The sequence below is a fragment of the Malurus melanocephalus genome, unplaced genomic scaffold, assembly GCF_030028575.1.
Source record: "Malurus melanocephalus ecotype Western Australia unplaced genomic scaffold, MMel_1.1 scaffold_111, whole genome shotgun sequence".
NCBI classification, from domain to species: domain Eukaryota; kingdom Metazoa; phylum Chordata; class Aves; order Passeriformes; family Maluridae; genus Malurus; species Malurus melanocephalus.
In genome coordinates this window covers 1-21481 of record NW_026623343.1, presented here as the reverse complement: position 1 = coordinate 21481, position 21481 = coordinate 1, and the positions used below count along the sequence as shown (strand labels likewise).

Genomic DNA, 21481 nt, shown 5'->3' with positions numbered 1-21481 from the left:
ACCAATTTAGTGGCCCCCTCTGGAATCACTCCAGGTGAGTGCTGGAGACCCCAGAGCTGGATGCAGCACTCCAGGTGGGTCTCACCAGAGAGTAGAAGGGCAGAATCACCTCTCACCCTGCTGCCCATGCTGCTTTTGATGCAGCTCAGGATACAATTGGTTTCTGGGCTATGCCAGCCCCTACAGCCTTATGGCCAAAGCTCTGACTTTCCTTGAGCAGATGAGGGAGTATGCACTTGTCCCGGGAGTTGAGAAGGCTGCCTCTCCACTCTTCTGAGAAGCAGCTGGCATTTCCCCCATTTGAGGTCTCCTACATTTCCCCAGCTCCTGAGGAGCTGCAGCAGAAGCAGCTCCGTATGGCACAGCTGGGGACCATGCTGGTCCCAGAGAGCAACACAGCAGCCTTGGGGCTGCTCTTGCTTCACCTTGCTGCAAGGAGAGTCCRGGACAGAGCAGAGCCAAGCTCACAGCCTCTGTTTGCCCAGGCAGGGCAAGGTGTTTTGTGTAAATGTTGTACCACAAGCCAGACTGACAATGGTTCAGCAGCATGATGACCGATTGTAGCAGTGTCCCTGAGTCACAACTGCTGCTTGCCATTGTCCATTTCAGCATGCTTTAGTGGAGAAATGAGGGCAAAAGAAACAGCAGTGCTGTATGAAAATAATATGTAGTGCCTTTATTATAAATTTAAAAATGGACCCCTCCTCAAAGTGCCTTTACATAACATACACAAAAATTTTAACATCATTTGTATAAATATATCAAAAGGAACAAGTATTTTTTAAAAACACTATTTTGGCTCAGTAAAATAACTTCCCATTCTTAAAGATAGGGATACAAAGTAGCAGTTTTCCTTKCAATCCATTCCAGTCAGCAGAAGTCATTAGGACGATTGAGGTCACTGGAACTCCATTAGCTGGCCTGCACACATGAGCTGTCAAGGTAAAAGCACAGAGTCAGTGTTACACCCAAGTTCTCAGAGTACAAATACCATAATGCCAGTGTCTGATCTTCACATTTGATACAATGATCTTCTTACAGAGGAGTTTTGAGACTAAACCACACAGCTTCTGTCCTTTTTAATTCTATCAATGGGAACTGTAACAATTAGCCTTGTTCAGATGGTTTTCAGTAACTTCACATGGAACTCAAGGCCCTTTTAACTTACAGCAGGCTGCCATTGAACACAAACCATATTTAAAGGCAGACTGTGTGCAACAGGTAAGTAAATGTGGCACTTCATGACTAGGACTGATCCTCCCTTGATACTTCTCTTGTGACTAAAACACAGAATGAGAACAGAGTAGGATCATCTGCATAGGTGTGTCCATACATGACATTCATCAATAACACATTTCTGTACCGTGACAGTTTGGATAAGTCTGACAAATGGACTTTTTCCCCTTCCTCTCTTGAAATTAAGAGACTCTTATTCCATTCTGGCCAAACACACACAAAACTCACAAAACTCAGAAGACACTGTCTCTCAAAAGCAGCATTTCAAGTTTCCAGCATATACTGAGGAAACCAAAGAAATTTATGTGGGAGAAGAACCCATTTCCACTGTTTCTGTCACTTATCAGACAGAACAGTTTTATTTGGTTGAGGATGGAAGCATAAGAAAAATGCTTGAGCCATGAAAGAAGAAAAGCCAACATTRCAGTGTGTAAATAAATAGATCCATTCTGAAGGTTGCAGAACAATTTTTTTCAGACAAACAAGTGGAGATACCAGAGGGGAAATTTCTGCCTAATTCAGTATTAGCAATAGCCTTCAAGTAAAGCTTGGAAGGTGATGGAGTTTGACACAAAAGCAAGCTGCTTGTTTCAAGATAAAGGAGAAAGAGAAAATATAGGTTGGAGTTTGACTGGGAGAAGAGCAAAAGTGCTGCAAGAAAGAAGTTGATAGGACACACACAGGAACTCAGAGTTGCAAGCAGCAGTTAAAGGCAGTAACAATCAATTCCTGAGGATTCCCTATACCATAAGATCTCACAACTTAAAAGCATAGTTTTCAAGGACAGACTGAAATWATGTGGGCAATTTGGATCTCATCCCATCTTTCATAGCTATAAACAACATAAAAAAGGTCTGATGACTTTTTTTAAATCAATCAAATCAATTCCCTTCCCCTAAAAAACAGTGGATCATTGCAAACTGCATCACTGCCTACATACAAGTAAAGTGCAACTTTAGAGTTAACAGTTGGGGCATACATAATCCTATTAAAAATATTTCAAAATGAAAGAGAAAGGACTCAACATACACACTATGTTTTAACAACTTAGTTTTACACAACTTCCTTTCCCTTTTGTTTGGAAAGCTGTGACTGCAGCCTCCAGCACAGAGTCATCTCAGATTCCTTACATATCAGAGCRGAGGGAAAGGAGAAAAGCAAGCAGCTTCAGAGGGTAACTCTCTCTCTGCCCCTTGACAAGATCCTTAAGGTAGGGTGGATGAAGTCAATCATCCAGTACCCTCTGTGACAGACCCTGTGTCATTAGCCAGTTGGTCCATTGGGTAAATAAATATATTAAGCCATTTAACTGGAAAGAAAAGGTTCTCTGGAGATTATTTTTTTTACTCAATACAGACTACAAAGGTATTTTTACAAAGTCTGCATGCGACAAGCGACTAAAAATGGCATTGTTKTTTAAAATGTAAAAAAGATCAGGGAAGAGTATTTAAGATTTGTCAAGTTCAGCAGCACTTTTGGAGGACTGGGATTGTCTCTTACCTTTTCTCCTGGACGATAACACACCGGTGCACAGGGGGATTTAATCTTTCCACAAATGGARCAAGGCAAATAACAAACTTGTAACAAAGAAGAGATTTGTGTCATTTCGTTTTAAAAAATGAAACAAACATTTACTGGCATCAACCATGTGCATTATGTAATATCACAATTATAATTTCCTTCATATTAAAACTTTAATTGCAGWAACAAAAAATCAGATTTTCTTCATTGGTTTGGATTTTATGATCGTTTTTTGCCCTTCCATTTTCCATACAAGAGCATTTCATAAAAATCGTTCTTGGAAAAGTACTTGTGTACTTCCTACATGCRCTACTGATGATATTTCAAGGTATTCTGTTGATCCAGCCAGAAGTAACAAATATTCACATCTGTAGATGAAGCTGTAGTACCTTCACTCCAGTACATCTGGATGAGATTGCACAGAACAGATACATGTGACCTTCAGTCAATCCATCACCAGCTACGTGAACTGATTCAGTCATCAGGTGTCATTTCTCTTTTGTTTTTTAAGGCAAATTCAAGTCTTTTGGTAACAAAGGCAAWCCTGATAAAGAGCCACTTTTTCTGGATGGCATCTGGTATCGCACCTTCTTCCAGAATCTGGTACCTGCTGAGTGGGACCTTGCTGAGAAGTCCCCTTTCCATCGCACAGCCCCATGCTTTTGCTTAATATATCTAATGGATTCTGGCATGGTTGAATAATCTTGTATTTTTTCAAGTTCAATGAGAATTACTTTAATGTCATCTTGGATAAGAGCACTGTACATGGCTAGCTGCTTTTCAGACACATCTTGCAGAATGCTGTAACAGGAGGTCTCTGGTACTAAAACAATTATCACTCTCCTACTTTGCTGGATTTTTTCATCAGCAACGCTGATCACAGCTGCAGAGAAAAAGGTTGTGCAAAGTTAAGATTGTATGTTTCTATTTTCTGTCACCAATATTTTGCAGCTAATTCATTCACTGTTTGATATCAATGCAACACAATCTGACCCCATCAGATTCTATGTCTATATCTTTGTTTTGCACAAACAGAGAACAACTACCAACTATCTACTACTTATCTTGCTAAAGCCATTTCATTCCAGTCAATTAAGTCTCAAACAATAAAATATGGTAAACACCACACAAAAACCCAACAGCTAAACCATGAGAACAGTCTATTGCATTTTTTCAAGCTGGAAAAATAAAGCAGCACTTTAGATTCTACTTCTTAGGGAACACTTCCTTCTCAAACCACTACCAAAATCCTTTCACCAAAAAAAACAACCCAAAAAAAATCACACAGCCAAAAAAACACCAAAGGATCTATTAACCATCTCATGCAAGCTGATTTATGCCCAATTGCTTTTTAAATAAAAACTTTTATTTCAGCCCTACTCCACAAATTAATTTAATCTCATTATTATCTTTTTCAAGCCATAAAACCAGAAAGAATTCAAAAGCCATTCATCATTTCACCTCATGTAAGCTGGTGCATAGACTTTCCAATTTTCAGTATCACATAAAGAAATTTAAATTTGATGTACATACGCACACAGAGGAAACCTCCACAAGGACTTTACAGCCTTGCAAGAAAGCAAAGTCTTTCTAAGAACTTCTACTATGGTTAGATACAGCTGATTATTCCTGGTAACTTGGTGTTGTTTTGTATACTTTTTTCCACCTGCCCTGTCTAAACATTCATTACACCCCCTATTGCATCCTGCTGGTTTGACAAAAGTTTTCAAAGCAAACAAAAATGAATCAGTAGAGATGGCATCCTGTTCAATGGCACCTCAAAGCAACAGGCTTTTTTCATACTATTCATGAGACCTATTTTTCTATACTTCCTGCCATTAGTCATCCTTCACAATTGCAATTTCAACTCCTCTTTCCCTCAGCATTGTTCCATGTCTGGATGTTTAGGCTAACCAGACACTGAAAAAAATCTGGACATACTAACTAATGACAAGGCAAAGGCTGAGATAAACAGACTTCAKGGGAGCATCCTGTGCTTTAGTCCTCACTCTTCATCAAAGTGATTAAGAGAATCATAGTTCATTTGATGGTGAGAGATATTTAGAATCCCATCTGATTGACTGCCTGTTTCTCAGTTGTATTTGCAGGTCAACAAGAAAACTCAAGTCTAATCTGGCTTCAGACAACTTACCTTCTCCTGGTAAATCATCCCTCCCAAGTATGAAGAGGTTATATCCACACTGTCTTTCTAAGACCTCTGGCAAAATCTTCAGAGCAAAAATATCTGATGAATACAAGCAGCTTTCTCTGTTCTTTGGATACAGAACATAAGCATCATAGATCTTCTCATCTGAAACTAAGCAGTGAGCAATAGGACTTCCATAAAAATGAATTCTAAAGATACAAGAGCAAGCAAGCAAACAAACAAAATCTCTTTTTTCCCCTCACTTGAATCATTGTTTTAGGTCCTAATCCTGCTGTTAACTAAGCATCTACAATTATACTAAGCCTGAAATACTTGTAGGGTCGGGTCTTCTAGAACKGAGGACGCTGAAACTAAAAATGCAAAAGAGACCTACAAAATTAAATAAGTTACAATATTYTTTTTTGAAAACTAAACAAAAAAGTAATCACTGAATTATCTGAAAAAGAGTGGACCCAGTAGTACAACTGATAYTTAACGTTCCAGTTTCCGTATAACTCATAGGCTGTGTTGCAACCTGGAGTTTGAAACCACAGCAACATCTTGGACAACACAAGAAAAACAAAGCAAGTATCAAATTTTAAGGTCTGAATTGTATTAGGTATTTTGGATCAAACTTTTCAGAAAGATCAAATTTAGAAGACTTCCAATAAATCTAAGAGAACCTCAATACCTCTGTAASACACAGGGCTAGAGAAACAGAAAATATCTCCTCTCAGATATTTAGAAATYACCCATACTTCAACATACTCTCATAGACAACATCCCATCAACATTTTTTTGAATGCCAGAAAAGCAAAATTTCCAGTAAGTAAAATAATCAGAAGTCCTTTGAAACTGAAAACAAAAGAAACCCATATTTATTTTCCTGTTTCATCTATGGAAAAKAAAAGACTCAACAATTCTAATGTATTACTGCTTTCTGTAAGAACAGCAATTAAAAGAAACCCGAAAAACTGCTATCAGAACAGTATTCAAACCACTGGGGTGGGTCTTCAGGAAAAGCAATGATAGTTCTAGATTCCCRGAAAGTTGCTGAATTTTTCCCCTATAGATGCTTTTGTCATCTGAACTAATTCTAAATAGCCTAAAAACATATTATCCCTTCAAAAAATCGCAAGGAAGACTAGTCATGCTCCGTGAGAGTAACTCACTGCTTTGCAAGTGAAGGTGGAAGCTCAACAAACACTCAGCACTGTTACACWAACATACCTTTTTTCCCCAGGAAGRGATGGCAGGAGTCCCGATACCAAAGCACAATATCAATTTTGAAAATCTTGTAGATAAAGAGAGTAAAAAATACTAAAAATATCAAGGAAACTCCTCCTCCAATTAAGTATCCCTGAATGTTTCGAGCTGCAGCAGCATGGAATAAGAAAGAAAACAAATAAAGTACAATTATAAACTAGAACTAGGGTAAGACAAGAGTTGTTCAAAATCACTTAATCATTAAAAAATTTTTTTAAAGAGTGAAAGAACAGAATTTTTCAATGTATGCTTTCTGCCATTACTGTTATCTGATAAGCCTACTTTTATCTTTCAGAGAAAAAATATCTCAGCAATGGCATAAATGAGGCTACTCTTCAGCTGAAACACCAAAATAAAATATTGATATACAACCTAGCACAGCAGTAGAGTGAGAATTCTTGTACAGAATTCCATCAGTCAGAAAGCAAGGAAGTCAGAGGTGGGGATGTGATTTCCTGACCTGCTGTTCTCCCCAGACCAACTAGATTTCCATTGTCTCTGCCCTTCCAATGACCTGTCAGCGAACCTGCTCTTTTACTCTCCTTAGAACAAACACCCTTCAAAAACCATATTTTTTAGATTAAACCCTACCCTGATAATCCCCATGAAGAAACTATAATCATWTAACAAGTTAGAGCTTAGACACACTTTCAGTCCTAAAATACTGAATGAGAGAAGACAAAACAAATCAGAAGTGCATTTTTCTTTCACTTTGCTAAGAACGCGACCAAAAAAATGCACRAATAAAGGTACTGAGATGCACCGCCCATTTTGCATAAAAGTACATCACACAGCTTTAACTCTAAGTAGTGCATTGTCAAACTAACTGAAAGTGAGTCACTGATCATCATTTTATCAAGAAGAGATCTCTTACCTGGGTATTCCAATTTGATGTAGGCTGYAAATTGTTGAGAACCATAAATGAAGTGACAGAAAAATTTGTGAACATAATCCTTTGCTTTCACTTTTGAAATGTTAAATTTTGTCCCAGATACAGCAAGTCCATGAGGCAACCCCTCTCTGTCGTTAAAAGAAGGGTAAAAGGGAAACATCCGTATATATCTGAGTATCTCTGCTTAATATGAGACATTCATCTATCCACACTGGATAGATACAAACACACTGATTCTTTTATCTCCATAAACAAACACACTGATTCTTTTATCTCCATAAACCTAAGAAGCTAGTGAAGCACAGTAAATATATCCCTGTAACTAACAGTTTCATGAACTAAAAACTGGGCTTGATTGTTTTAGGGCTTTCTGGGATTGGTTTCATTGGGTTTTTTCCTCTGAGTTGAACAGAGTGTGCCATTAGCAGTTTTGCAGGTGATACAAAACTCAGAGGGATGTCTGATACAACAGTTACCATTCAGAGGACCTTGACAGGATGGACAAATGAAAAAAACACCTCATGAAGTTCAGAGCAAAAATGCAAATTCYTCATCTGAGGAGGAATAACCAGATCCCAGGCATCCTGAACTGCATTAGGAAATCACTGCCAGCAGGTTAAGGGAAACCATCCATCACCTCTGTTCAGCATTGATGAGGTCACTCCTGGAATAGTGGGGCCAGTTTTGGGCTCCCTAGTACAAGAGATCATGGATTTGCTGGAGCAAGTCATATGCAGTGATTTGACAGTGGTAAGGAATTGAAGCATCTGTCACATGAGAGCAGGGACTGCTCAGCCTGGAGAAGAGAATGCTTGGGGGCAGGGGATGGATCTCAATAGTGTGTGTAAATACCTGATGGGAGGMAGGAGWGGARAAGAGGGAGCCAGGCTCYTTTCAGYAGTGCCCACTGASYGGRCAAGAGGCTGTGAGYACAAACTGAATCACCTTCCCMCCTGAAATTCCAYCTGAACACTTTTTTACTTCAGAATAGTCAAACATTGGAAACTAGATGTCCTGCAACAAGAGCTTCCTGCMTTGTGTTCTTGAGGATTAGCAGCTCTGTCTACGCTTAAAAAAGGACAACCTTCACAGATAAAAATAGGTTGGGTGATTTTTTTTCTTTGTGAATAATCTATCCAGCCTATACTAATGATACAGGGCAGGCTTTAACATATTAAGAAAATAAATCACATAAGAACAAATGCATAACCAAAYATTACAAAATTATATTTCGCAACAGCATATAAAAATCTACATCATTGCTTCATTCCATTTGTATCAGACACATCACTATTTAAAATAAAACATTATTCTTTTGAAATCAAACAATAAGAATATRCTGTGTTTGATGCAGACTTCTGATCAGGCTTTCAATGACTACKGGCATTTGACTAGWGTAATTTATGATGAATTCACTRTAAATTACTGCAGACTACTTTACCTACACATGCACTACAAATTCARTGTATAAGGATACTTACTCATAAAACTGTTCCCTGTAGGTTTTATCAAAGATATCAACATCCTCATCATTAACTTGCCAGAATGGAATCAAGCCATTTATGCCACTTGATATATTACATTCCATAACAACGTGAGAGCCTACAAAAAACATGTAAACACAGCAACTGAAGGTCTTGCAACAGGAGGAAATTAAAGTGATGAGGGAACAGCTGTGAAAAGGAATTMTATGAAAGAAGCCTATTTACCTTATGTTCACAACTACATGTAAGCTAGGTTTCTAAACTAGTAATGGAGTTCATCTCTGCTGAAGTCCACACACAAAGTAGATACCTTAACTGAATGGCTCTCCAGGCTCCACTGAAAGATCTGCTGGGCTCAAATCGGATGTATGTACACCTGTGGTGACATCTAAGATGCTCTCCAGCATTCAAKGTATCCACATGGAGCTGTCTGACAGGACTGCAGCTCTTCAAGAAACCTGCACAGCTACAGTAGCCAGACCACAAAACAGCACTCTGTGTGTAGGCAACTGAATTGATAATGGCATGAGTTAAGGACCCCAGATCATATGCAGATACCACATACAACTACATCTGTGAGCTGAACCTCATTCTTAATGACCACGTACATCTTTACTTCAAATCAGAGTCTTTTGACCAACACCATYCACTGGGATGGTTTCTGATTACTGTCACACTCTATTTCCAGAGCAACCTCACCTGTCACTCTGCTCCTTTGCCACCAAGAGCCCAGATCTTACAAAACACCTCAGTATTAAGCAAGCAAATTTGCAAAATTTGCAAAATATTTTTATTGCCAATGTACCTCAGAGAGCTCCACGTACAGCAAGRTAAGCAGCTTTCTTGGATTCCTTTCCTTTGGTATTTTACCCATGGAAGTTATGATTCGGTGGAGAAGGTGGGCTCTCTCAGCTGGCCTATGTAAAGATCTTAGAGTTTCAGTTCCTAGAACTGCATCAGATCTAGATGGGACAGTCCCTAACAGAAGTATGGAATAAACCTTTAGCTCACATGCAAAGCAATTACTTGAACAAGARTTCACACAGAAATCAGAGATGCTCCCCGATCTCTTCCCTAATGTTCTTCCACCACAATAAATTTTCTAAAGATATGGTTTAGTGCATTGTAGAATTGTTAAAAAAAAAAGTCCTCAGGTGTTCCATGCCCTCCATGTCCACACATTCATGAATGTACTGTTAAGTTTCTACACCACCTTCTCCTGCCATTTCTCATTCAAAATCATACAGGTGCATCCATACAAGTGTTCATGCAGYTGTTTAGAGATTCTGCCCCAYAGCCAGACATTTAATATGAGCAAARATATATTTTTTTCCCCTCAGTACCCCATTAAAGGTACTGGACAGATAATAYTGAATTTGAATGGCATAGTCTTACAAAAACAAACAAAATCTCATCAAATCTCTTTTAAAAGTGTCCCCATTCATGTGCTCCTGTAATAGGGAACCATTTGTAGCTCTCTCAGTAGTCACAACAAACCCATTTTGTGGCTGGAGGCTTTGTGTCTCCTTTTCTTTGATAGTCTCCTGTGACTATTAATTACCCTAATGTCTGTAAGGCAATCATGGTTTGCCCATCTTAGCTGGTTTAAGGCATCTGGCAATACATCAGCAACTTTTAATTAATGCTGTGTCCAAACCATAACAAATATGGACCAAATTCTACAATAATGACTCTAAACAAGTTGTCCCACGGCAATAATAATTGTTATGTACATAATTATTACTATAATAATGCCCCAATTAATATTAATGACTTAGGCTGATAGTCATAGGCAGCCCCTGGACTGAAAAATTACTTAGCAAATACTATCAAGGATTTAAAAACCCCCTAAACAATGTCTTCAGTAAATTGAAGAGCCTGCAGGTCAGACTCCTGAGCAGACCCTGCATCAGTAAGAATTTTTCTCAATTAAAYGGGAAGTCATAACTAACTACCAATCAACACTGATTGGTGACATGATCCTTTTGTGGGTGGGAGATGCAGYACAGGGAAGCCCCACTGTAACATTACTTCATTTCTTCCATAGTTACAATTACAATGAAAAGTAAGTTTTGACACAAAGATTAGGATTATGTGAGGTAAAAAAATTACTATGGAATGTATCCCTATTTTAARCCAAGATCTGGTGAACAAATTTCCTTAGTAGTGAAAGAATTCAATGTTTTTCAGGCATGTATTGTTTGTAATGAAAACAAAGAAGATGTAATTACCAGAAAAGAAGAGGCTGCTGAGCCATTTTGGAATATTTCAACAGAATTAAATAACCATCTGAAGACCAAAATGTTATAAATCTATAAAACAATACTGTTTGTATCAGATCCTGAATATTTTCACTGTTTAAAACAAAGCCTTCCAGACTTTGGAGGAATGAAATTTCTATTGAAGCTCATTTGCAATTCTGGTCAAAATCTACTGATCCTCACCAGAACCTGGCAACTTCAGAATACAGTGTCTTTCACAAGCTGTTGAAGTCAAAAAGAAAAGAAAATAACAAAACAAAAAACCCACCAAAACCCCAAAACCACCAAACACACACACAAAACCCACTGGTGTTCCAGTGTTGGGCAGTTTAATACCATATCTGCAAAGTTAGTATTTGGGACAGGCAAAAATGTTTCACATGACATGAAAAGAAACACAAGGCTTTAACAGGGGAAAACACATGCTACCCACAGTATTTACAAGCTCGATGCCAGAAAAAGCAGCAGCAAAAGTAGCTGYATTATGTGAGATTACAACCAGCATGGCATACATAAGAATAATCCACAACGCTCTGGGYTAACCTCCAGTGTGGTGTCAGAGTGCAAATGAAACCTTTCCTCAGAGCTTCTCCAATGATTTAATTCCTCAAAAGATTACAAAACAGTTTCCTGTACTAGGAAAAGTCTAGTAAATAGCCAATCACACTTCTCCAAAATCACTTAAYGGACTTTTAAATCAAATATTTTGTTTGGAAGCACTCTCTTTGGTACAAAATTATTTTTGAAATTACAGTTCAAGCAGCTGCAATCTCATTCTTCTGGACTTTGTCTGTAGAACACAGCTGTGTCCGATATGTGGTGCACTTTAAACGTGTAATTTTGCTTAGGAAAAGATTGCAGTGACATATACTTGGTCCAGAGAATTACAGARTAATTGAGGTTGAAAGAGAGGTCTTGAATCTCATTTCCTGCTCAAAGTAGGGCCTGATTCTGAGGTCAGACCAGAGATTTATTTAGTCAGGTTCTAAAACCTTTATAGACAGACAGCACAACTTTTCTGGGCAGTCTGCTGCACTGCCCAGCTGTCCTCCCTGTGAAGAAGTTATTATTTATACCCAGAGTCTCTTACTTAAGAAATTTCCAAGATAAACAGTACCTGGGATATGCATCAAMTAGCAATTCACTGTTTCACAAAAGATCAGTATCCAAAATCTGTACTATCCTAAAACAAGGATTAAAATCCAGGTTGTAGAGAGGGAAGGGAGACAGGAAACATATAGGAAGAGAAAGAGCTACTGAACTGGTCAACTACTAACTATCCTAATATGCTACATTTATTAACCATATTTCCACAGATACTGAGGACACAYCAAGGCACAGACACTGAGAAGTGATAAAAAGGACAGATGGCAATAATAGAAAATAAAAATAAATGTGTCCCTCACAAAACTGCTGATCAAGAGACTTTGGTCTTAGGCACAGTTACTTCCCCCTATAAATTACTTGTGGGAACCATGTTCTGTTATCTATCCTCTGTCTTCCAGATATCCTCAATCCACATCCTTATATCCCAGTCTTGCTGAAGTCGAAAGAGCATATTGTTTCACAAAGACCAGAAGTTTATTTCATTTAAAGTTAGTCACCACTTAGATAGTCACTACTTACCAAGTTCTACTTCAATTGTATTGTTCTTTGGATATATAAACTCTGGTTGTATCTGCCGTGGTTTTTCTAATCGAAACAAGAGAAAAATAAAATGTTCAGGCAGGAAGAGATCCACTATTTTTAAATGTGTTTAATTTAATAGCGCATTATTTGTTTYGGCAAAAACACCACCTCCACCCCAGTAACCACTGCTTTCTTCTAACTCTCATTCCTAACCCCGCATTAGTCACTTCCCCATGACAATTCTTCCTCAAAAGCAATGCTCAAGGGTAGAAACATGCCTCATTGTATTTCAATTTTATATTCAGGCATAAATTAAAGAAGATTTACAACTYTAATTTCACAGAGCTGAAAAGTAACATGCCAAACACCTTATGCCTGCATACAAATATTTACAGCAGAGCCAAAAAGAGGATTACCTCACGCACTTACCCTTAACCTCTAGACTTATGGTTCTTGAAACATTATATTGCTTTCCCATATATGTGTATACCATATGGCACGTGTAGTTTCCTCTATCCTGCACAGTTACATTACGAATCAAGACAGCATTTTCACCCTCTGCCAAAAGAAGTCGCTTGTCTTCCAGAAATCCAGGTTTACACTCCTAAACAYACCAAAAGTACCTGTGACTTAAGGGAACTAACACCCTGACAATTCAATCAGTTACTCTACTCTACTGTTGATTAAAACACTTGGCACATACCGACTTTTTTAAAAGCTGTGATGTGAATTCTTTTCCAAGCATCACTACAGTCTAACAAAGTCTGAAGACACCTTGCTCCATCTGCACTTTTTACAAAATCAYTGCAGCCAGTGATTTAAGTTTTCAAATGCTGTGCTTTAGTTCACTGCCTTCATTAATAGCTCGACAATTGTCTATCTCTGTTGTAGAAGTTATTACAAATGTAGCAGAGTTTATGAGAGTACACGCCTGCATCCCTACTCCTCTGCGATGGAAGAGCTGCTGCAGCAGTGCCTCATGCTATTTGTGTGCATCACCACTTCTGTGGCAATGCAAATTCAGGGGAGAAAGCTTCCTTCTCTTCCTTGACYTACAAGCAGTGGAGAATCCCCTCACCTCAACAGATCTATAGGTGCAGCACCGAAGTTATTTTACACGTACAGGCCTGTGTAGTTGCTTTAATACCAGCTACAGAATTAGGAGTTGAACTATTTCAGAATTTTTCCTTAACACAGATAAAATACATTTCCAAGCTTGCACAGTCTACAGAGTATTTTGTTGAACCAAAGCAAGCAGCATAAGAATACCACAGCATCGGCAACAAATAGGATGTGACTAATATTCTGAGAAACTGAAATAATTATGCAAACTTTCTATTTACAGAAACATACAAGTTTTAAAACTTATTATCTACATAATCATAGGACAAACCAGATTTTCACAAACCTTATTCACATTCATGCCTTACTCAAACTGCAAAGAAAATAAACCTTCCCTTCCAAAAGCTGCTTTTCACAGTTACTCCATAAGACATTTTAAATAATACATTTTGTATCTTGTATATATGAAACACACATGCTCAATACCTTATGCCAGTGAACTTCAGCCTGATTATTGTCTTCATCCTTAAAATGTTCTAGATCAGGGCATATAATCTTTCCAGTATTTGAGCTCATCACTTTTTGTTCATATTTCATTTCTCCATTAAAACACAAACCATTATCGTTCTTAAAAACTGTTAAATTTATCGTTTTTTTGTTAGAGTGGTTAAGGCTCCTGCAATGAGAACAGCAGACAAGTCAGGTCATTAACAGCAAGGTTTCTTATTTCCAGCAAGTCAGGAAGAGGGCCTTCAGCATCTCCACCAGCCTTGCCTCTTTAACACTCCTGCTATATTCCCTGGCTTATAAACATCATCCTCAGCCTCTCAGCCCCTGTTCCAGATGAAGAGATGGGAATAAGCTCTGAGTTTGTGTTGTAAGCAGAAGTGGGGCTTGCTCTGGACACACCAGAGGGGATTCAGGACTTCTMAGAGCTGCAGTTAAGGTTTAAGTGACTGACGTGCCAAATGTTGCCTACAGTTAGTCTGACTGAATCTTAGCATGGTTTTTGTCCTGCTGATACCATGTAAGCCAAGGATGTGAGGCACCCATAGGAACACATCTCATAGCTCCAGGAACTACAACCATAGAAGAAAAGACTAAATTAAAATTATGCAGCTGGGTAGCTTTGAAAGGATTACATGTCTTTTGACTTCCAATTTTGGTTTCATGGTAAACTCCAGGGAAGGAATGTCCCTGCAACATTGGAAGTTTCTGCTGATCATTGTTACTACCTTCACAATCCAAATCTCTCCAGGAGAACAGTTTTATTCAGCACACACCAGTACACACAATTACACACTACAAAAACAAATTTAGAGTCACCTGAAAAGCCTGTATTGTCTGTTCTCAGTGTGCTGTGGCAACATGAGGAAAGGAACATTTTGTGTCTATCTTTCGAAAATTAATTTCCTGTTCAGCACACAGTGAATTTCAACAACCATTGTAAAAAAGTAATGAAGTCCAATGCACTAATCTCAGCTGTTCATCTAGTAAGAGCTTTAAAGTATTAAAAGGGTTAGATATAGATGCTTTCCAAAGAATCTATTAATTTTYAGTTCTCTGTACACTCAGATCTTTTGAGTAGTACTAGAGACACATTATTTTCACTGTCTCTAAAGCTGCCTAGCACCCTGCTTTGCTCTTTATATGCATTCACATTTTTGACCAGTAACTTTTGGTAGTATTTTAAATCATATAAACTATTTTCTGCCTTTTAACTTGCAGATTCCTAGTAAGATTTCCAAAAAGTTGCTAAGCTATCCAGAAAGTCTGAGCGTGGTGACAAAATGCAGAATCAGCTCCTCTTAGAACCTTCACGTATTTATCCTTGTCCTATGAAGAAACCAAAGGGTTCTTCTGATCTGTCACTATCAAAGAGCAATTTGAACACAAGAGAAGCCAAAGAAGTTAAGACATTTTCCTGTGACCTTACACTTCATGGAAAACTAACAAAGCAAACAACAACCCCCACAGACCATTGTTAGTATCATGATGCTTTAAGATAAAGAGAGTCTTCTATATGAACCACTTTTGCAGTGCTAAATGTGTGGAATAAAAGAGAAACATAGGCATCATGCAGAAACATGCAGAACCAAAAAGCATGGTTAAAACAGTGCTTTTAACTGATCTAAGCATTCTGTCTAAAACAAGAAGTTTTGTATGCTCAAGTTCCACAAATATATTAATTATCTTTGCATGCACTAGCAATCCAGTTGTTTTCTTCCTTCCTTACCTTAAACTGCATTCATAAAGTCCAGAATCTTCCAGCATTGCAGGAATAAACCAAAGCAAGCCCTCTCGCTGGTGGATCCTGGCATCTCTCTCTGTGGTCACTGGTATAGCACTACCATTTTTATACCATGTCAGATTGTAATCAGAGTGAAGCACTGGCAGTGTAATTATTGGGCAAGTAATAGCTGTAGGCTCTCCAACAAGCACAAAGTAATCACAGATAACACAYCTTTCTGTTAAAAAAAAWKRAAAAWWWKRAAAAAWTTATCAATGCTTTTAAKTTGTTAATTAAAATTTAATTTGTTTGCTTTTATGTTTTAGAAGTATTATTACCTATTCCAAGTTACACAGAATCAGAAAAACTTTCTTGAACAATCTACCATCAAAACAATACAAGGCTAAAATTTTTTGTTTGTTATCACCTTCTGGTCAAGAATATAAACATACATTTTACAAGCTTAAGCCACAACTTCCCTCTGTTAAGGCAGTTAGCAACAAGCACATGCAAGTCAAACAGCCTCATTGCAAATCTGAGAATAAGAAAGACCCGTGGGATCCACCAGGCAACTCCAAGCTTCCCAACTCACCTATCATGTCCTTGTTATTTAACCATGCTAGTACTTTTGCAGAATTGCCAGATTCTTAAAGTAAATACCATGTATGTAAAGCACAGGGCAAACAGTAGCAGTGCTGAGCTCTTGTCAGTACTCTGCCACTATGAATGTAAAGCCAAAAACAAATTGGGGGTGGAAAAGGAAAAACATTTCCCAACATGAAGCACAAGACAGTATGGWATGAGATCAAGACCTCAATACATCAAAGGGTCTGTAAATCAATATGTCACAATACTAAAAATTTTGGAAAGAAACAATATTTAGAATAAGAAGTCTTGACTATAATGTATTATTTACTTCCTACGTTTGCACCTTTAACCAGAAGGCCCATTATTATGAACATCACAGAAAAGACCAACATAAACATAATTATGACTGTGTAACAAGTTGACAGGACACAATCATGCAGCCTAGCAAGCATTTCTTTAAAAATCAGCCAAAAAATATCAGAGAAAGAGGGAAAGATACTGCAAAAAGTTATCAAGAACCCAAATCCGCAAACAAAAACTTACTGAACAGAGGAGTTAACACTTCAACACAAAACAGAGGTGACCATTTAAGGTATAAAGCAGACTGTAAAACTTTCRAACTTTGRCACACATTTCTCCAGAGAAGCTGTRGATGCCCCACCCCTGGAAGTGTTCAAGGCCAGGCTGAATGGAGCTCTGAGGAGCCTGGTCTAGTGAAAGGTATCCTTGCCCACGGCAGGGAGGTTGGACTGGATGATCTTTAGGACCTTTCCAACCCAAACCATTCCATAATTCTATGTGCAACACTGAATTTCTATGAAACTGCAAAACATCTGGCTGAACCGATTTTACAAACCTTGCTGAATGACTGTGCAAAGTTAACATATTCAATTTCAAAGTAGAAAAGTTTTCCATTATCTTTCTAGTATCACTATCTTCCTATTTAAAGACTTCCAAGCAGGTCTCCATATAGCTCAATCTAATCCAGAGACATTAATATTAAACTCCTTATGCCAAGACTAGCAAGACAAGCATCAATATTTTAAGGAGTTCTAAACTCTACTGAATGACTAGATCTATCATTAAAAATATGACTAATTAATTGTAAAGGAAACTCAGCCCTACTGCTTTCAGGACTAGAAACAGAGAATGTCTCTTTAAGAAGGCACTCTACAGCTAACCTAATGTCAAGGAAGCCAATCACTTTGGGCTCTCTTCGTAAGAAACAGGGAGAGGCTAACCAAAGCCCCCATGACTTAAAATTTATGTGCCTAGATTTTAAAAAAAATATCTCCATTTGTCCATGTCATCCCTAGTACAATTTGAATCCCAACTGAGGAATTCAGCTATCATCAATATACTAAAGCCAAAATAAATCCCAAACCAATTACTTGTTCTCAGTAACTCTTTCCAAGTAAATACATACATCTCTTAACATTTTCTTTTTTAAAATGGTAATTTAAACAAGGTATTTAACCTACCAGCACTGAATAGAGGCATCAATACAATGAAATGACCAATGAGCAAAAATACAGTTGTCATATTTTGCTTCAAACCAGAAGTTTTTTCCATTGGTGTGGGAAGTCTGTTCAAGCTGCACTGGCCTCTGCACCCTGCATTACTTTAAAAAAAAAAAAAAAAAAAAAAAAAAAAAAAAAAAAAAAAAAAAAAACAAACCAAAACAAAAACTACCCTCAAGCACAAAGTATGCTAGCCCAGTGATTTAAGCTATACTGTATGATTTAAATCCAAGCTTGATTAAGCTACCCTTCTTTCCACATGCTTACAAAAGACACAATCAAGATATGGACGAGGTTTCCCTCTTTGAACTTTTGTTATACAGATGAGGCAGCAGTGCTTTTAAGAGCAGTAACTTGTAGTTCTTTGCAGAAGGACAAGCACACTTTAACTCCAGCGTCATCTGCTACCTTAAATTGGCATCTAAATTCAAATGTGTGTGGAAACCACAGTTAATATGAATTGCTGTGGTCAGACACAAAACAAAGCGTCCAAGAATCATAGTTTCACTTCACACCTCAGGTCTTACTTTCAGTTTTCTCCAACAAAGACATGATTGAACACACACCCACTGCCCTCATGGCCCGCAAGTGGCTTCTATGAAACTCTAAATCTTAACCAGGTCCTGCTCCCCTCTCAGACGTACCAGCATTTTTTGGTAAGGTGTCATGAGAGATGTACCCAAGCCTTCTATTGTCAACCAGCTGGCAAGCACTTAAATCCTTCCCCTTCTGACAGCTCACTGTAGACCAAGGTGTGCATTAAGCTGCTTTGCCTTTCCTCAGCTTTTGATGGCTGCCTCTCACTCTAAAGCAAGCTGGTTTCACATGCAGCATCCATTGCAAAACATTCATTGCACAGGTCCTAGTTAATATTTGCCTTCTACCCAGCTACAAATGGCAGGAAGAAGATAAGGCATGCCCAGAAAAAGAGCCTTGACTTACCTTTATATTCAATGTAATTCACTTCAGTCACAAATAAGCCACASCAGCTMCTTCTTTTGAAGCATTTCATATGCAGAAGTRCTGGATATCAGGGAGGGTCATACARTGCAGAGTTCAATAATTTAATGTAACAGCCTAAAAGTATGTACTTCTTTTGGACAGTTTATCTGACAAAACTTTCATATCACAGTCCTTATTTAGTTGCCTTGCATGTGCTTTTCCTGTAACTTGCTAATGAAGAGGTCATCATTTTTGGAGTTTCAGTTTACCTGCAAAAAGCAGAGAAAGGGAAAAAAGATTTTACAAAACATTATTGGGACAGCAGCATACACACACAAACCCAAATTTTCTGCAGACATCCTAAATGTAAAAGCAAGAGCATCCCCCTGCCTACACTAGAGAGATGACTTAAAAGAGCAACAACAAAACTTGCAGTAGAGACTGACCAAGAATTCTAGCAAAGATCTTTGGGAAACGAAGTTTCTGTCAAAAACAATGTTACACATGTGTCATGCAACTTCGTAGGACCAATTCAACAATTACAAGCAAACAAAGAATACTTAAATTTAGGGCAAGATAATAAGCACCCTCTAGACGCTGGTTATCCTCTGGGGTATTCTGACACTGACACGATGACCACAAACATTAGTCCTTATGACTCCTTTCCAGACAATCTTGCAAGCCACAGAACCACAGAAAAGTTGTATCTTTAAGAAAAACATATTATCCAGGACGTTCTGTTGAAGCTACATCAAAATGCAGCCAAAGAGTTTTCACTAAGAAGCCTGCAATAGTTAAGTGTCTGCAAGCTAAATTCCAGTTCAACTTGGAGACAGTATTAACTATTCCAAATCTGAATTTGAAGAAAGTGCACTTTCTTTAGATTGAGGTAACTGCCCCAACTTTTTAGCAAAGAACAGGAGGAAGGAGASAAAAATAGTATCTRTAGCTGTACATRGCTGGCCACCACTGRTTRACTCTACAACAGTTAAGTGCTATCTATTCATCCTCTTCAACACCAAACTGAAGGCAATGACAGTATCCAACCACAGTGAAAAGAGCAGATCTTATCAATATTCAAATAAATAAAAAACAGTACCTTCCTTCAGTACCAAGTGGAAGCAGTTAATTTCACAGTTCATGCTTTGAATACTTTTCCATGTCAACTCCTGATACCTGTCAATATAAAGTAATAGGAATTTTAATGTAGCACATTTTTATTCAAATCCAAATTAAGTTATTAATTTTCCAGTATCATTTTCAAAGTACTGTTAAGAGGCATTTAAAAGAACCTGAATGGTTCATGCAGATTAAAATTGTATTTATCAAAAATAGCAACATAAAGTATTTAAAAAATAATGTATTAATCTCAGAAGGAGAGAGGAAATCAGGAATATTGTTTACCAAAAAAAGTAACAGGCGTTTCTCATTTAAGGATTGATTTAAAATATCTGAATTAAAATATCTGAATTAAGGAAACTGCATTCTAAAGTAACTTCTGTGCAAGACGTTTTAGCCTGTTTTTTGAGGATCTAAGCACTAACAAATAGTCCAAGTCAAATAAGTGCACTGTGCTGAATTTCTGAAGAAGAAAAACAAAACACATCCAGCAGCTTGCTTGAGTCCCTGAAGAAAATCTCTACAAATTTAATAGCTGCTGTTGGAAACAAACCAGATCCTCGATTCAGCTCGGCTGCTTTTAATGGATAGCTCCCAAGCTGCGGCTCCTCAAGGTGCTGCCAAGCACCATCAAGCTGTGACCAGCACAGGTCTGGGACTGTCACAGTAGCAGCTCCTCCCTGGGTTTCATACAGGCATCTCTTTCACCGAAAACCTTGCTCTTGTCATATTAACAGTTAAAACAGAGCTCCCATCTGATCATCGTTTTGCAATAAACAAATACAGAAATAGTTTTTGCTGGTTTTATACCAGGTCAAGAAGATTTACGCCAAGCATTATCCCGCTTCCTGTGACACGCACTTCAAAAAATGTGGCAGCGTTAGCACTTCTACAACTTTCATTTGTACATCGTACTTCCTACCTGGACTTGAACAATGCAATACACAACGAGGAAGCAGACACAAAGGCAAAATAATAAATTACTTCCAAGGAAGCTATTTGGGGACATAAAAGCTGAGAAATCAGCAGCCACACAGATAGGGAGACTGTGCCAACACACCCCACAGCAACACACGCGGCCTCAAAAAACGGCTGAAAGTAACAAACCCAGGGGCCCGGTGCTGGTTTTCTGGAAGCTGTCAGCACTGCAGCCTTACCTGGCGCGGGCAGCCCTGCGGGCACCGGCCCGGGGGATCCCCGCTCCCCACGCTGCCAAGGAAGGGACACGGGCCACGGGAAAGGACAGGGACAGCGGGGAAGGAAAAGCCCAGCTACCCCCACATCTGCCCCGCCGCAGCCCCCGCCCCGCGCCCTCCCCGGCACCACGGCGGCACTGGAAGCCGAGCCGAGCCAAACCAAGACAGACGAGCCGAACCAAAACGAGCCGAACCAAGGCGAACCCAGCCCAGCTCCCATGAGGGAGCGACACACTACCCCAATGCCGCCCACCGCCCTTCCTCACCTTCGTCCGCTCCCCACCGGCCACCCAGGCCCGCTCCACATTGCGGACCCAGCGGGCAGCTCGCCCCGCCTCGCCCGGGAGCCACGGCCGCGGACACCGCCCCCGGACCGCCCCGGACCGCCC

The 21481-nt window shown here is 38.8% G+C and overlaps 1 protein-coding gene across 2 annotated transcripts; it reads right to left on the bottom strand.

The window, feature by feature from the left end:
• Nucleotides 1–651: 651 nt before the first annotated feature.
• On the bottom strand, nucleotides 652–19936 carry LOC130575524 (interleukin-1 receptor type 1-like). Of its 2 annotated transcripts, XM_057369450.1 has the most exons (13): nucleotides 19877–19936; nucleotides 18778–19046; nucleotides 17797–17928; nucleotides 15734–15965; nucleotides 13984–14173; nucleotides 12865–13039; nucleotides 12433–12498; nucleotides 8543–8663; nucleotides 7044–7189; nucleotides 6134–6277; nucleotides 4910–5074; nucleotides 2737–3640; nucleotides 652–934 (listed from the first exon to the last, which is right to left on the bottom strand). In XM_057369450.1, exons 2-12 carry the CDS (start codon nucleotides 18845–18847, stop codon nucleotides 3264–3266), a joined length of 1818 nt encoding a protein of 605 aa, XP_057225433.1. In that variant the 5' UTR covers nucleotides 18848–19046; nucleotides 19877–19936; the 3' UTR covers nucleotides 652–934; nucleotides 2737–3263. The 2 variants fall into 2 exon arrangements, with proteins under 2 accessions (XP_057225433.1, XP_057225434.1); XM_057369451.1 differs by lacking the exon at nucleotides 19877–19936 and having other exon boundaries at nucleotides 17797–17936; nucleotides 18778–18844.
• Between the last annotated feature and the right edge of the window lie 1545 nt (nucleotides 19937–21481).